The 16,473-nt window shown below is 35.9% G+C and overlaps 1 protein-coding gene and 1 long non-coding RNA gene across 4 annotated transcripts in view; one reads left to right on the forward strand and one right to left on the reverse strand.

Moving 5' to 3' along the window:
* Window positions 1–16,473, forward strand: part of LOC145664511 (uncharacterized) — a 165,590-nt gene that overhangs the window by 122,332 nt on the left and 26,785 nt on the right. The gene's annotated exons all lie outside the window — the stretch shown is intronic.
* Window positions 1–16,473, reverse strand: part of LOC145664508 (sorting nexin-8-like) — a 102,285-nt gene that overhangs the window by 38,333 nt on the left and 47,479 nt on the right. For all 3 annotated transcript variants that reach the window (XM_081731233.1, XM_081731234.1, XM_081731235.1), the window contains exons 6-9: window positions 8,804–9,006; window positions 5,546–5,667; window positions 4,458–4,592; window positions 1,868–2,084 (exon numbers count right to left, since the gene is read on the reverse strand). In XM_081731233.1, the coding sequence (XP_081587359.1) occupies window positions 1,868–2,084; window positions 4,458–4,592; window positions 5,546–5,667; window positions 8,804–9,006 (677 nt within the window). The remainder of the gene's footprint in view (window positions 1–1,867; window positions 2,085–4,457; window positions 4,593–5,545; window positions 5,668–8,803; window positions 9,007–16,473) is intronic.

Consider the following 16,473-nt stretch of genomic DNA (forward strand, 5'->3'; position numbering starts at 1 on the left):
AAATGTATTTGTGCACCCATAGCGGATCATAAAGTTCAGTTTCATACACAATGACACGTATTTTGTACGTTAAAGTATCGACGATCTACAGTCCTTGAAGTACAACAAACATCAAAGAACTAAAATTTCCGTATTGCCTGCACGTTACTGATAAGTTGGCTAAACTCTTATTTCACATTTCAAATACTACTATTAGGTTCATATAAATATACAGGGTGATTCTTTATAGGGTTTACAACTTCAATCAGTTATAATTCTTTACTGGAACCACATACAAATCTTGGTTTATATGTCATTATACTGCAAAATACTTCGAGTTTGACTCGCGTAGTGAGCAGCTGCAGAGTTGACCACACGCGGCGCCACCGGCCAGTCGTTAAAAATGAAAACTTCCACTGGTGCGGAAAGAGCTAAGGTGCGTGTTTTGGTTTGAAGAAATGAAGTCAGCAACGATTGTACAGCGTAAGTTTCGCACACAATACGGCAAGGAACCACCCAGCTGACCAACAGTGTACAAATTGCACGAGACATTTGTTGAAACAGGTTGTTCTGTGCGACACACAAAGGGTCCATGGAGCTAACCCGTGACTGACGATGTGGTGGAACCAGTTAGGGAGTGTTTTGTCCGCAGTCCTCGAAAATCTACACGACGTGCATTACAAGAAACTGGTATCTCTCAGACCACTGTTTGGCGTGTATAGCGTAGACGTTTGTCCATGAAGCCATATAGACCAGTGGTTCAAGCAATGAGTGAAGCGGATAAACATACCTAACATAAATTTTGTGTTACCATGTTGGATCGCATTAGTGGTGATGAGTCATTCTTGAACAATGTGGTATTCAGTGACGAATCAACTTTTCACCTTTCCGGCCGATGCAACACACACAAATCCACATGCGCACGCACAGCTGGTTAGTGACAGCCCCAAAGTGAACGTGTTTTGCGCTGTTTCGAGAGCAAAGGTGTATGGACCATTCTTCTTTGCTGAGAGCACCATCACCGGCATCGTCTATCTTGATATGCTCCAGAAGTTCCTTGTTCCACAGTTAGATGAAGATGACCACGATGGCTGCTTATGGTGGCAACAAGAAGCGTCCTGCCGCACTACCTGATAAGACTTAAGGAAGTTTCTTGATTAGAATTTCCCAAATAAGTGAATAGGTCGTGGTGGGCCAATTGCCTGGCCGCCACGGTCTCCAGATTACACGCCACTTGACTTCTTTCTGTGGGGGTTTGTGAAAGATAAGGTGTACACCCTCCCCTATCTGATAATGTTAATGAACTGAAACATCGCATCACAAGTCATCGCGGACGTTACCCCCGAAATGCTGGCTACTGTTTGGCAGGAAATCGACTTTCGTTGGGATGTGTCCAGGATGATCGCAGGTGCACACATTGAGCCATAATGGATTTGTCGCGCAAAAAAAAAAATTGTTTTGCAGTACAATGACATATAAACCAAGTCTGTATGTGGTTTCAATAACGAATTATAACTGGGCAAGTTGTAAACCCTATAAAGAATAACTCTGTATATATTATTTGGGAAAGCATAGCGCGTTATTTATCCTAAATCATCTTCATATTATAAACAAGAATGTAAAAACAGCCTTTAGCTGTTTCCTATAGTTTTTCAGCTTTAATCGATTTTTTTTTCTTTCAATTATTGATCTGTAAGGTAAACAGCGGTCATATCTCAAAATTGACTTCGAAATGTTGTCTGATAAACGTCTGAATCTCTCATTGTTGAACTGCACTTTTGTTTCTATTTACGGTAAGCTTTTTACTCAACAGCCCCAAACAAAACAAACATTAAACAAATTACAACTGACAAGATTCATAATTAAATCCAACAGTTTTAAAACTTACATCTGTGCCTCTGATAACTCCTTGGATCTGTCTTTTCTTCATGGCAAGCATTTTGGCAAGAGCTTTCTGATGATCTTGCGCCACTCCTTTTTCATGTCTGTTGCAGAGATCTCGATGAGCTGCCAACAGGTCTAACAAAAGATTTAACTTTTCGCATACCTCTTCCTCTTCCCGAACAGCCTGCTGCAATGCTTTGCTCGACAACAACGCAAACTCCCTACCAACGGAAAAGAAAGAAACGATTACTGTATACATGATACAAATACTACTTTACCACAAAGAAAAGGCTACTGGACTAAAGTACTGAGGTAATGCATATTAAATTCCTATAAATTCGACATTCGTCAAGATTTATTATGAAAAACTCAATATCGCGACACACATTAAAACAAAAGATAACTTGTGTAGGTAAAAAATATAAAAATTTCTTATCAATCTTTACGCATATATTGGAGGTTAAAGGATAGGGAAAGAGAACCTAAAGATGAGGTTAGAAGCAGGCTGACACTAAGTCCTGGAAAGAATGAGCTGCAGCTAATCAGTTGTTCAAAATAATAAATCTTTGGAATAACATACAAACAATAGTTTATTAATCTTACAAACTGTTTAAGCCAAAAATGGAATACATGAGTTAACTTCGTAAAGTGGCAAGAAGTGTTTTATAGTCGTGACTTCGTAACGAATTGGCCATTTAAATAAGACTCTTGATCAACGTACGACAGATTCAATAGAAAAAAATCTGTATTCAAACTGACGTGGCAGATCCAAAGGTACTGACCAAAAACTATGTATGGAGTATGCACTTTTGCAAACGACTATACGAGTCGTCTTGGTTTTATCTTCAACAACTAAGGATTAACTAAGTTACTTGGAACAAACACAAAACAGGTATCCTAATCATGATCAGTACTGCAAAAAATTATGAATGGAGTTAAGAGTAAAACACGCCTTTATAGTTTTCATCCATGCACAAAAGCCCAATCAGAACAATGAATAGGATTGCTATTCCTATTGATTGGTAAGTTCAGCTTCTTTTTAGTATCAAGGCTATGTGAGACACAACTTAATATTGTAATGTAAGATCCTAACCACTTGAGCTCTCACCATGAATTAAAGCGGAGTCTCTAATACTAAAAGAGAAATTATGTTCCTGTTCCTTGTTACTGGTAAAGTTAGTAAGATATCAATTTCCGTATTAGTGGTATTCAATATTACAAAAATTATGTATACATAAAAATGTACCTATGGCCAGGAATATATGTACAAATGAAACGAGGGAACTAAAATCGGCCACATGAACGTAAAATGAATATTAAAATCATGAAGGCAAAAGAAACAAATTTATACTGATTATTTTTCATTTTAGTTATGAAAATAGGAGCAACTTAAATTTAATGAAAATATAATTTTGATGGTCGAAAACAGTTTGACTTCAGTTCTCGAACTACAAACACAATAAAAAATAATACAAAAATATTATTTCTATATTGTTCCACACATTTTCCGATACATTCAAGCAACATACTGCTTAAATCAAATATCTGTTCATGACGCATACGGAGATGGGATTCTGACACTTATAATTACAAGTAATCAATGCCACTATTTTCATCCAGAGACCAAATGAGCCAGCAAGGAGTGGCGACATTCATCATCGGCAAAAGAAACAAATTTTGTAGAACTGTTTTTGCTAGCAAGGTGATGTTTACACTCTTTGGGAACTATAAAGGTGTAATTTTAGAATATTACACTCCCAGAGGACGCATTGTGTATATTGAGTCATTGTCATTTTCTTCTGAACAGTCATTTTCCTTTTGAAGCCTTATGTACTCCAAAATATAAGTGAAATTTAGAAGAAAAATGTGACGCATCGTGGCAATATGTTTACAGTTTTTGAAATTTATTATAGTTTTTGAAATTTATCTTCCATAGGGGTCAAAATGATCCCGCTGATGTTCACATTATTAAAACTTCAAGATCTATCCTCACCAATTCTTTATCTTTTGTTTCACTAAGCCTGACATATAGAAATGCATTGTCTACGGCTTCAAGAAATAAGTTGCTTCCCTACATATCGAAATTGTTGTCTTTTCCATAAGGAATGAATGTGAATAATGAGGCCCCGCCTAGATTACAGACATTTTCAACATTTGACCAGTAATACACGCATTGAACCTTGAAGAAAATGATATTGCTATAGCTGATTCCAGGCTTCGAAATCGAGGTCTTTAAATTAGTAGTTGAGTACACCACTATTGTAGAAAGTCATGAACATCCGTAATTGTACTGCTTTAAGAAATTCATTTTTTTTTCTTTTCTTTCTTTCTTCTAACATTCGCGGACCCTTTTTTCATTGTGATTTTTTTTTTTTTAATTCAAGAACGTAAGCCAGAAAGCTTGGAAAGAGCAAAAGTAAAACAGGAATTAAGGAACAATACAAGCATTTCCATATTCTATTCTGGCTTATCCTTGTTAGTAATATTCACTACTAACGTTTTAGAAAATAATAAACTGAATTTTTATTGCTATTCAATGCCTTCTTATAAAACCAATCGTATGCATTCATACGCAATGGATTCTGTCAACTTACTTCGATATAATATGGAATCCTTTTTTCATGTCTGACCAGATTTTATTTCCACCTGTTGACCAAGCTGAATTACTATGTGGTTCATTTGAGAGACTAGTCAGCTGGGCTCCAAATTCTGCCATGTCAGCTGCATATCTGAAAGTAATTACCCTTCTTATACTTAAGTTAATGTAAGAAAACAGTACTCAAAATACTATAAAAAGAAAACAGTACTTACAAAACATATTTAACTAAGTGATAAAAAAGAAAAAGAAAATAAGTTCAATTCACAACAATCAAGTACAACATATATGGAATGAATCTGTCTAAAATACTTGCCTCTAGAGTAGAAAAAAGTTACCAATAGAGGTTTCGACAATATTCAGTACGGAACCATTTCTTGATCGCGCGTAACATTCAGATGCTCTTTAACTTCCCTTATTTGATTTATTTCTCAGTACATTATGCACATAACTAAAATTTTGTTTAGTGTTCTAAAAGGAAGGTATTTTTTTCTCATCCACAATTTCAAAACTGTATTTGACTTGTATATTACAAAAATTGGGATGGAGAAATCTTTGTACTGTCTTTCCTATAATAAATGTTCAACAGCACACAGCAATTTTAAACGATGTTTACTCTATATACAATATGTAATAGCATATTAAAAAAAAAAAAAAAAAAAAAAAGTTTCTCTTTCTTGTTCACCTCTTGAACTGTCCTATCACCTTCTTTCAAAAATGGAAACTTATTCTATAGTATGAACATTTCATTTCTTTTGAACTCACTAACATGCATACATATAAAACAGTCAACTGGGTGATTGCTCCTTGTAAGGTCAAGGTTATGTAAGACGGAACATATTCTTTAAAGCTGGATACAAACCGCTGTTTGAGATATAACCCAAGGTTTTGTGTCTGCATCAAAAACCGAACCCTGGATCACACATATAAAGCACGAGCATTAGCCACTTGGCCACGAAGGAGCCAAACTAGCATCAGTTTTTCAATTATTGCATCAACGATCACGATTATTTTTGTAATATACAGTATTTTTATTTTATAAAGTTTCTTATTTACAATATACTAAATACAACGTGTATTACTTACCCTTGAGATCGAAGAGCCAAACTATCCGCTATTTGTTTGAGCCTTGATATCCCTGAATATATAACTCTTATTTGTTCTCGGCTGTTGGCAAACTCCAAGTGTGTATCTGGAGGTACCAGTTCCTTCAGCAGGAAATTGATTATTAATATATAAAAACAACTAGAAATTATAATTTATAATGCAAATATTAAGGCTTCGAAGTTCAAAAACAAGAAAGAATAGAAAACACAGTTCAGAGTATTAATAAAATATTTCCAAATCTTTTGCCTGTATATAGGTGGTTATCAACACCAAAAGGATAAGGAAAGTAAGTTTAAAAATGTAAGTATGGAATTAAGTACAACATTATACCAGTGCAGAAATACAAAATAATAAATAAATAAATAAATAAATAAATAAATAAAACGCAGGACAAAGCAAAATGAATTCTAATGGAAATGTCATGAACGTATGAAGTAATTCTTCGGGATTATGTCAAAATTGACTGAAAGGTCCCGCCCAACATTAAACGAACAGTCTTGCGACTATGGTACAAGTGACAGGGGAAGTGATTTCATACGCAGTGTCAACAACCACACTCCACCGTGAGTTACATACGAGGTCAGATTGCATGGGCGAAACCAATGATAACTGACATGACACTTGAGCACGACGCCAGTGGTGCCGTGAACATGCAACAGGACTGCTGATGACTGAAAGCGTGTGATATGGCCTGATGAGTTATAGTTCACCATATTTTAAACTCCGGGTAGCGTTTATATGTTGTGAACGCTCAAAGAAGTGTATGATCTGCAGTGTTTTCGCCAAACCGTGAAACATTGCAGGGGCTCAGTGATGATGTAGGCCGTAATATCCTAGTTATTAGTGGGTCCTGTGCTGATGCTTATCGGTCGTGTCACTCCCTATCATTATGTCGCCATCTTAGCGGACCATGTCATCCCATGTCCCAGATGTTTCCAGGCAATAGTACCATATTCCAGGATAATAATGTGCCTATTCACACAGTTCGAGCTGTTGACACGTAGGTTGTGGAACACCGGGTGATCTCGGACCTGAACTTAATTGAACATTAGTGTTTCATTTTGGAGATAGAAATCCGGCGCAGATTTTCACTTCCAACCTCTCTCATGGAATTGAGTGACACAGTGCACGCGGAATCCTGTAATAATCCAGTTTCTACCATTCACGATCTCTGTGACTTCGTTCCACGTCGTATCAGAGCTGTTTTGAGGATGAACGGTGATCTAACGCCATATTAGTCTGGTAAGGTGCAATTTTTCATGTGTGTCTATTAACTTGGTAAGTATCTGTGTATATCAAATTCATTAAATAACAGAGCTCCTCCGTGGCTAAGCGGTTAGCGTACGCGCCTTTGGCGTGGGAGACCCGGGTTCGATTCCCGGCGGGAGCTCATGTGGTTCGGATTCCACGTTAATCAGTAGGTCCACGTCTCATATAGCCTCGCTGCTGAAAGGGACGCTAAACTAAAATCAACTCAACTCAACTCATTAAATAACAGTAGAGATCAGTGCTAATAATCAATAATAAGCTTGGACATGGTGGTTATTGGTTTGTTTGCTGACAGTAAAATAGTAGTGCAAAGGTTAATTTTGTACCAACAGAAATTTTAAAAGAGAATATAGATGATGAAGTTAATTAAATATTGAGCTACTGAAATAATTAGTTGCTCTACAATTTTTTATTTTGATTGAAAAGCTTGTCAGAAGTTATCCAGTATTTATTGTAAAAGGAGTGTTTCATTCTCCTTCTCTCCCTCTTCACTAACAACATTATAACGGGTAAAATTTCACATATGATTGAAACCTTCGTACCGACTTGTGATACGTGATATTTGCAGATCACGAAGATATATATTGATAAAATTGTGTACGAACATTGATACACACCTACTACTAACTACTCCAAGAACTTCCAGTAAATACTAAGTTACTCTAAGAATACTGTTAACGTATTTCATTATCCTAACAGATTATTTTGCAATTCAATACTGTACCCTTTGAATTGACACAATAACTCAGAATAGAATTAATAATGAATTACACAATATTTCAACTAAAAGACAAGCTTAGTAGTTACACTGCATCTTATAACATTCAGTGAAATTTGGGACTAGCTCAGTTAACATACCCTTACTAACGTTTTCCTTAGTTACACTAACAATCTTACAGGATAGTATCTTGAACATTATCATAACTGAGAATGTTCGTACCTGCCGGAGGAAGAAACTGTCGAGTAAAGCAAAACATGACTACGTCTAAATTCCTGGCTCCAAAGTTCACAAAGGTCTATGGCTGGCTAAATGCGTACTCTACTCTGTGATTTGTAATTAGTGCATAAACTTTCAATGCCATCTGGTCAGTCACCAAAAGACAAAGTAGTGATCCGTATTTCTGCGCTTTTGCAAATAAAAATATTAATACAATACGGCCTCGACTTCTTAATTTCGTCTATCGATTACTTTGAGGTATTTTGTATTTTTTCCTCGTTTTCTTCTTCTCATCCCCTTTATTCTTTTAAAAATATTGAACATTTAATTACTTACTAATTTATTTAAATCCATCTTGATATGATAATACTAAACACAAAGAGATTACATCATTTTTTATTACTACGCGTGTTAAAATTACAAAACTTTAAAGATAGAAAAAGTGCGAGTGGATCGAAATCGAATCCAGATCTCCAGCTTACCTGTACACTAATGCATTTCTTTATTTCTCATACCATATTTAATTTAATGTCTTAAACACGAAAGTCTAGAAGAAGGTCGGTTAGAGTAACGATACAGTAGTGTGTGTGTGTGGAAAAAAAAAACTACAATCCTCTGTGTTTCAGCTAATACACACGAAAAAATAAGTAATAATACAGTCTACTTGTCTCCCGTGCTAACACTGAAGACAGAAGTTTTTTTTAATGTCTTCACTAAACGTCCATGTATGGAATACCTAGCCTGTGAGGTGAATGTGTATTTTTCAAAATAACTAAGAACGTTTTTATTATTATTACACACATTTCTAAAGTTTAATCTACTAGTTGGAACCAAGTTTCGCTTAGCCTACGGAATTAACAGTAGGGTGTAAAAATAGACAAAATAGTGGAAATTAATAGACTTAGCATTTCTGGCACAACTAATTTTCAAGTAAATGTTTAACGAAACTAATATGCTAAAAATGGGTTCTACAATCATTTTAATTGAAACACTACGGTAACATCAACTAAAATTATATATAAGAACTTTACCTTTGACTTTGCCGCTAGCTCCGACGTTGTGAATTCATCGGGTGCACGTCGAAACACTTCCCTTATTTTATGTTGAATATCAGGTCCAGAATAAGTGAAGAAAAACTCCATCATCGGATCTAGGCTAAGAACTGGATGCCTTGCAACAAGCGTAAGCCATCGACGAAGAGACTTCCGCCTCTCTTCAATAAACTGCGAATCTCCTATTAAATTAAAAGCAATATGTAAAATATGTCGTTGCTGTATAAATTTAAAATACCTGAAACACAATTGAAGCAACGTACAATGGATTGGAAAATTTATTCACCATTTTTTTCTTCTTTAAAAATTCAGTTACAATATGATTTAGAGACAACACGTCAACCTGGTTGCGCGTTATCTCAACTTTGATTCCGGTCGTGACCAGATATTGTTAGATGTTAACTTGTCGCCGCTCGTCGTAAAGGAAACTAAGGAAATCATGCACGGTGCACACCGCACCCAATGACTGATCCTTTGATACTTTATTAAACGTTTGGGTTTAGTATATGACATTAGTTCATCTATCTATTGTATCTCCAATTTTTGAAACATCGTATTGACGTAGATTTTGTGAAACAAAAACACAATGCTTTGAAGAGATCAATCGGATATGAAATGTCAGAAAGCCGATTGCTCAACAGTGGGATTAAAATTTCAAAATCCAATACACTAAACTGATTAGGAAAAATAAAAATTATGCTAGAGCAAGAAATAAAAAAAAATACAGCCTACTACGTAAAAAGAAACATCCACCCCAACGTGGAATACGTATATTAGGAATGGCCAATTCCGGAATTTTTACTTTCCGGAATCCGGAAAGTAAAATTGGAAAAATTCCGTAGTTTTTCTGAATTCCAGCACTTTTCCGAATTCCGGAATTTTTCCGAAATCCGTTAAGTGAAATCCGATTCTCGAAAATTTGGCCATTCCTAATTTTTAATTTTTTTGGATCAAAAGATCCATTATATTTCAATCAAAAATTTTCTTGTAGGCCTTATATCTGGAGAACTACATATAATGTAGCCAAACGAAAACTATCACTTAACTCAGTACGATGTGCTTATTCCGTAGAAAATACGAAAACTTGATTTAGGAGCCGTTCAAAAGTTTTGTGATCCCTGACCCAGAAACTAATTATTGGCTTTTTTTTTTTTTTTTTTTTTTATCACTTTTTCTTGATTTTTTTAATCATTCCTAAAATTCTTGTTTACAATTCTAGTGACATATTGGTCCGGCCAACAAACTACTTACACCTCTGATAAAAATCACGAACAATTCAAGATTAAAGTTTTTAATCGACTTTCATTAACTACAATTTTTGATTTATAAGTATTGATTTTAAGTAATCGTTATGTTCGTAAATGTTTTTGAAGGTTGTGAAAAGAAGCTTAATATATTACTGTTTTAGTTTTAATAAAAATAGTTAATGCTAATAGTACAAATGCGTGTAAATTGTGTTATTTTAAACATGAACTATTATAAAATTTATCTTTTTATACTGTGTCGAAGAATGATCATGAAAATGATACTTTCAGTTTGTACTTCGTTCAATTTTATCCACCATATGCAAATAAAATTAAAATATATCTGTAAACACCGATGTTGATGTAGATATCCGCAAAGACTTCTCAACATGGATGGGGTTTAGACAAGAACTACTACTCATGCTAATTATTATTAGAAATAAATTCTTTATTGTGAAAATAAATGACAGTCCAGACTATTCCTCACAGATTCCTGGTTTGTCATTTATTGCGTTCTTGTACATCAATTCCTGTTCAGGCGATTAAATTTTTCTCTGATCTTTTCGTGACAATTCTTGAGCAAATCCCCATCACAACTGTAGGGGAATAGCGTACCGATGTAAAGTAGGAAATCGTATCTTGCACTGTCGTGAAATAAATTAATAGGTCATACAAAGGTAAACACAGCATGTCACCACTGCATATATAAGTTGAAATAAAGGAATGTCAAACTGTAATTTAAAAAAAAAAAAATCCTTCATAATTTATTACCTATCTAAAGAGTAAAACCATTGACTCAATTTATCGTCAAATCTTCGAGGTCGTTCGAAGTAGAAACCTAAATTTGTATACAAATGTTCTTTTTAAATCCAAGGCTGCAGATAAGAAGACATTTTGTGAAATGTGACTATAAAGAGCGAAAATGGGGGTTTGAACGTCTTCTCGTCGTTCTTTCAAATTTTAGATGTAGGAACCTGAAATTCTGTACAAATATTTTCTACTAACCCTATACTTTGAATAACAAATTTCTAATACGAATCGTTCTCTTGCTTTTCATTGTTACGTGCAGGATTTGAGACAGCGCTTTACAAAAATCTTGAGAGCCGGACGGGAAGGAAGATGCAGACTAGCTTAAACTTTTAAGGAAAGAAATGACTAACCACGACAGTAAGTATCAGTATGTAAGTCTGTATTTCTCGTGATCCAGTTTCATAGCCAGGAAACGCGGAAGCGCTTCTTTTCCTCCTTAGGTGCCTTCCATTTCAACTCAGGCAAAAAAATATAAAATTGTACCATCACCATCTAAGATATTGTTGAAACTTTTTTTTATAGCAACTAGACATGTTTTTAAGAGACCCATATTTTTTTGTTTTGTCGAAAAAAATTTTCCCGCCAAGTAATGGACCATCAAAGACGGGGAGTACAATTTATGAATTGTAAAAGACATGGAAAATGGTCAACTTCGGAGCCCCACCATTCAGCTATGGAGACAGGTAGAGTTATAATTCTTGTTGTGGTATGTACATAGGGATATAAATAAACGATATTTTATTATAGTTCGGTTTGCGCATGCGTACCTTTTTGTACATAAATTAACAAATGAACGTTAATTTATCTGAAAAGTCGAAGTTTGCGAATTTTTTTCGAGCACTTCCGGTTCGAATTTTAAAATTCTGTTTTCACGGTTGGTAAGACCTAGTTACCCGCTTTCCGAAAAAAATTTGTATCGCTTCTGTGTGCAACCGTTTTGTCGCAAAAAATTCGAGAAATTGTAAAATTCTCAAAAATTGCCATTTTTGGGCGCCATTTTCTCGAAAACACCATCTTTTAAAATTCTGAAATTTTGTCAGATGGTTTAGCTTTACATGAATAATAAACACACCAAATACCATTCTCGACCAATGCTTCATTAATTAACTACAGCCTTTTGAAGTTAGCGAAGTTTCGTTAACTTTGATATCACAGTTAGCAACACTGGAAACAAAAAAAAATGCAATGATTTGATGATGTTTGTGGTTCACATTCATTAAATGAAGAATAAAAGGTTTTCCTGGCTGGTTTTTTATTATTTTGATCAAAAAAACCGCTCTGAAATAGTAAAATGAGCCTCCCCCCTTCTCCGTTTTTTTAAAACCGAAGTAATTTGAGATGGGAATTACGATTACGAAACACACAAATTTTAAGTTCACTTACTTAAAATGGTCTTCGGAAGCAAAATTTCACCGATTTTTTTTTTTTCACATGGACCAATCATTTGCTTGCTTGGTGTCTTCTTCGCTAATAGCAGTAGTACACTCACAACTCGTCCAGAGGTGGATCCAAGGAGTCGATCGCCCTCCCAGAAGAAACTTTCTTATTTTATATATAAATAAAACCCATTCCAGAGTTTGGAGCTCTTAAAAGTAGCTCTAAGTAGCAGTATTACTCCCCCCTCCCCAGAAGTTCGTCCTGGATCCGCCCCTGCGTAGCACATTGTCGATAATCACAAAACACTTATTTTCACTTCTCTTATGCTTTTCTGGAAACCTGTACCCTGCTGATAGTCCATGTGGAAGCATAAACAGCACTTCACCTATGCGTAATTCATGATTTATTCATAATTCTGCTACGTACCACTGGTTATCATAAGTATATGCAAGGGCGCCGACCTGGGGGGAACCGGAGCCCCCAAAGCTGATGTGGACCCCTATTGTATTTATGAATATACAGTATTTCGCATAATTGGAATGCAATTTGTCTTAAAATCCTCATATATATACCTTCTGCATCTGAATATCCCCCCCCCCCCCAATCTACAGAGAAATCGGCGTCTTTGCGCATATGTATGTAACAAAAGTTCCTTTTTGCAGATTTCTTAAATCTACACTTTGAATTGCAGAAGCTCGATTTTGGGGGAAGCATGAAGTTAGTTTATGGTGACCCGTTGCTGCCATAAAAACTTCGCCATTTGCCAAAGTTGACTTCGTTGAATACCAGTTACCGGTCGCATACTTTCCCATTCTTGTTTTTTTCCTTTCTTCCGGAAGTTGTCGAATTCAGTTCCAGGCAACAAAACAAGAGTAATACCCGGAGTTTGTACTTGCACTATACTCACGAATTCTTCTGCGGTTTTAATACTGTGTATCTGTTTTGCCTAAGGTTATGCCGAGTTGCCACATTCTTTACAACAATTCCCCCCCCCAATACTGTCGCAGAGACCTTAGCATGGCCGGTTTCACTGCAAAACCACTGCTTTATCGGACCTGTCTGCATCTCGAGCATCTGAAAGCGATTTTTAAAGTGGGATGCAGCACCATCATAAATCACTGACACTGTTTGGGAAATTGTAGACACTTATTTCCACGTATTCGAACCTTTTTCTATAACCTATATTTTCGCTTTTCTTCGAGTATTTTTAGAATCTTGTCTATGGCTATGAGTACATGAGCCGAATCGTGTGTTTTGTCGTCGCTTATTACAACAAAACTGTCAGTTGTTCCATATTCCGGTGATATAACTGAATTTCACTTTGTAGAATAACAGTCCAGTTTTCAACGAAGTCCACATGAAGTAAAATAGAATTTGTATCTTGAAATTTTATACGATGCTTTTTGGTAGCAATTAATTCTCTTTGGATTTTCTTGATGTAGTCATGAATTACAATTCTTACAGTTAAACGAGCAATGTACGATTCGAAAACGGAAAGTGGCACAGTTTTTTTTTTAACGAGATCATTGTTTTCCCATATGGCGTACGTAACACTTTCACTTTCAGCAGGATCAAAGACTCCACACTTATTCCTTTCATTCCAGGACATACACTACATTCTTGAAGAAGACAGCTGTCATTTTCAGCGGATCATACTACTAAAGGAAATAGGTCACTCATGACAGCTTCAATACAGGTTGCACCTTTGATTTGTTGCAACGCCGTAGCAGATAACTTAAAATTTGCACAATACACACACACATACTTCCCTAGCAGGTTGCGGACTAACCCACTTTAGTCGAATACTATAAAATTTCGAGTGACCCATTCTTATGCTGAGATTGTTCTGTTTAAAAGAAAGTCCGTAAATTTCTTTGATGGAACGCGTAAGAAATTGTTTCGATTTTTTTTTAACTTTTTGTCCTTTTCGATCACTGTAATGACATCGCACCTACTTGAGACTTTGTCTGGATCATTCCAAGTCATCACTGAGGTAATAGTTCAGGCTTTTTATAGGTCATCAGAATTTATTGGATGGCCATTTTAAGTAAACTTAAAATTTGTGTGTTTCGTAATCGTAATTTCCATTTCAGGTTACTTCGGTTTAAGAAAAGGAACGAGTAAGGGGGAAGCTCATTTGACTATTCCAGAGAGCTTTTTAGATCAAAATACTAAAAAAACCAGTCAGGAAAACCTTTTATCCTTCATTTAATGAATGTGAACCACAAACATCATCAAATCATTGCACTTTTATTGTTTCCAGTGTTGCTAACTGTGATATCAAAGTTAACGAAACTTCGCTAACTTCAAAAGGCTGTAGTTAATTCATGAAGCATTGGTCGAGAATAGTATTTGGTGTGTTTATTATTCATGTAAAGCTAAACCATCTGACAAAATTTCAGAATTTTAAAAGATGGTGTTTTCGAGAAAATGGCGCCCAAAAATGGCAATTTTTAAGAATTTTACAATTTCTCGAATTTTTTGCGACAAAACGGTTTCACACAGAAGCGATACAAAATTTTTTTCGGAAAGCGAGTAACTAGATCTTACCAACCGTGAAAACAGAATTTTAAAATTCGAACCGGAAGTGCTCGAAAAAAATTCGCAAACTTCGACTTTTCAGATAAATTAACGTTCATTTGTTAATTTATGTACAAAAAGGCACGCATGCGCAAACCGAACTATAATAAAATATCGTTTATTTATATCCCTATGTACATACCACAACAAGAATTATAACTCTACCTGTCTCCATAGCTGAATGGTGGGGCTCCAAAGTTGACCATTTTCCATGTCTTTTACAATTCATAAATTGTACTCCCCGTCTTTGATGGCCCATTACTTGGCGGGAAAATTTTTTTCGACAAAACAAAAAAATATGGGTCTCTTAAAAACATGTCTAGTTGCTATAAAAAAAGTTTCAACAATATCTGAGATGATGATGGTACATGCTCTGCCTGAATTGAGATGGAAGGCACCCTTAATGAAAGGCGAAAGATAATTAAAAATGGAAAAGAAGGGAAAGACCAGTCAGTAATGAGCGTGCGAGTTTAGTCATATTCGTTGCGTGCCCGTTCCGTACGATGTAAGTGAAAACCCGGGCAAGTATTGTCTGAATCCTCTGTGTTGCCTGCAAGAAGCAACCAACAGGCCATGCGTTATGTTCGGGGAATATTCGTATATATACTAGATATATACACAATTTTTCTAATGTGGTTAAAGAGGTCTTAGTCGGTCGGATTGGGACATCTTTAAAAACCAGCAAATTGGCGATATTGTATACAACAGATATGTGTATAATACGTAAAATGTCGATATGACATGGCGCGATGTCGGGGAAGAGGTCCAGGTTCGATCCTCGACTTCGAAAGAGGCCATAAACGATGACGGGTTCCGTGTGGAAGGACAGGTGTATATACGATGTCTCCTGGAGCGTAAGACGTAATACCTAGGTAATAATAATAAAACCAACAGAATTCTGAAATGTTAATTGTCTTTTACTCACTGGTCATTTCTCTAATTAGGAAAGTTGAAAAGAATAAAAATGGACACTGGATTCTAGTTGGGGAAAATATAATCTGTTGGTAACATTTTTTATTTTTTTTTAAATGAATGAACTGTTGATGTTTTCGCCAACAGAAATCCATATTTGGAAAGAAAAGATACAAATCTGTGGTTCTGGCTACGAAACGAAATTTTCGCTTGCATCATAAACACGGAAATGATGATCGTTCCTCACGGTAGGGTTTCTCCTTATTCCAGGGCCTGGAGTGATATTACATGGAGACAGGAAGAACTCCTTTGCTATAAATTGTAAACTATGAGACAAGAAGAACACCTTTGCTATAAATTGTAAGCTATCACACTTAAGAAAAATTTGATAGATGCAAGAGCGCTCGGTTCCCACCGTTCCTCGATCGCGGTCCGTCGTGTTGTCTGTCACGCGAGTCAATAATGTTAAAATTCATCTTTTTGGACTAGCACAAAATTTCAGGTATGTCGTCTTAATTTGTCTACCACGCGATTCCATCAAATCTCTCCACGGACTTAGTTTTCTGAGCGATAGATCGTCGATGAACTTGATGGTATCGCTATCCGATGATGCCCCCTCATCCTAACGGAGCAAGCTGCCTATTACCCCGGAGTGAGAATGTCTACTTTGCCACAATCGGCTCATGCAGACATCGGTTGATAGTCGAATCACATCTCCGTTATTCT

This window comes from Thermobia domestica, chromosome 11 (genome assembly GCF_964235325.1).
Source record: "Thermobia domestica chromosome 11, izTheDome1.hap1.1, whole genome shotgun sequence".
NCBI lineage: Eukaryota > Metazoa > Arthropoda > Insecta > Zygentoma > Lepismatidae > Thermobia > Thermobia domestica.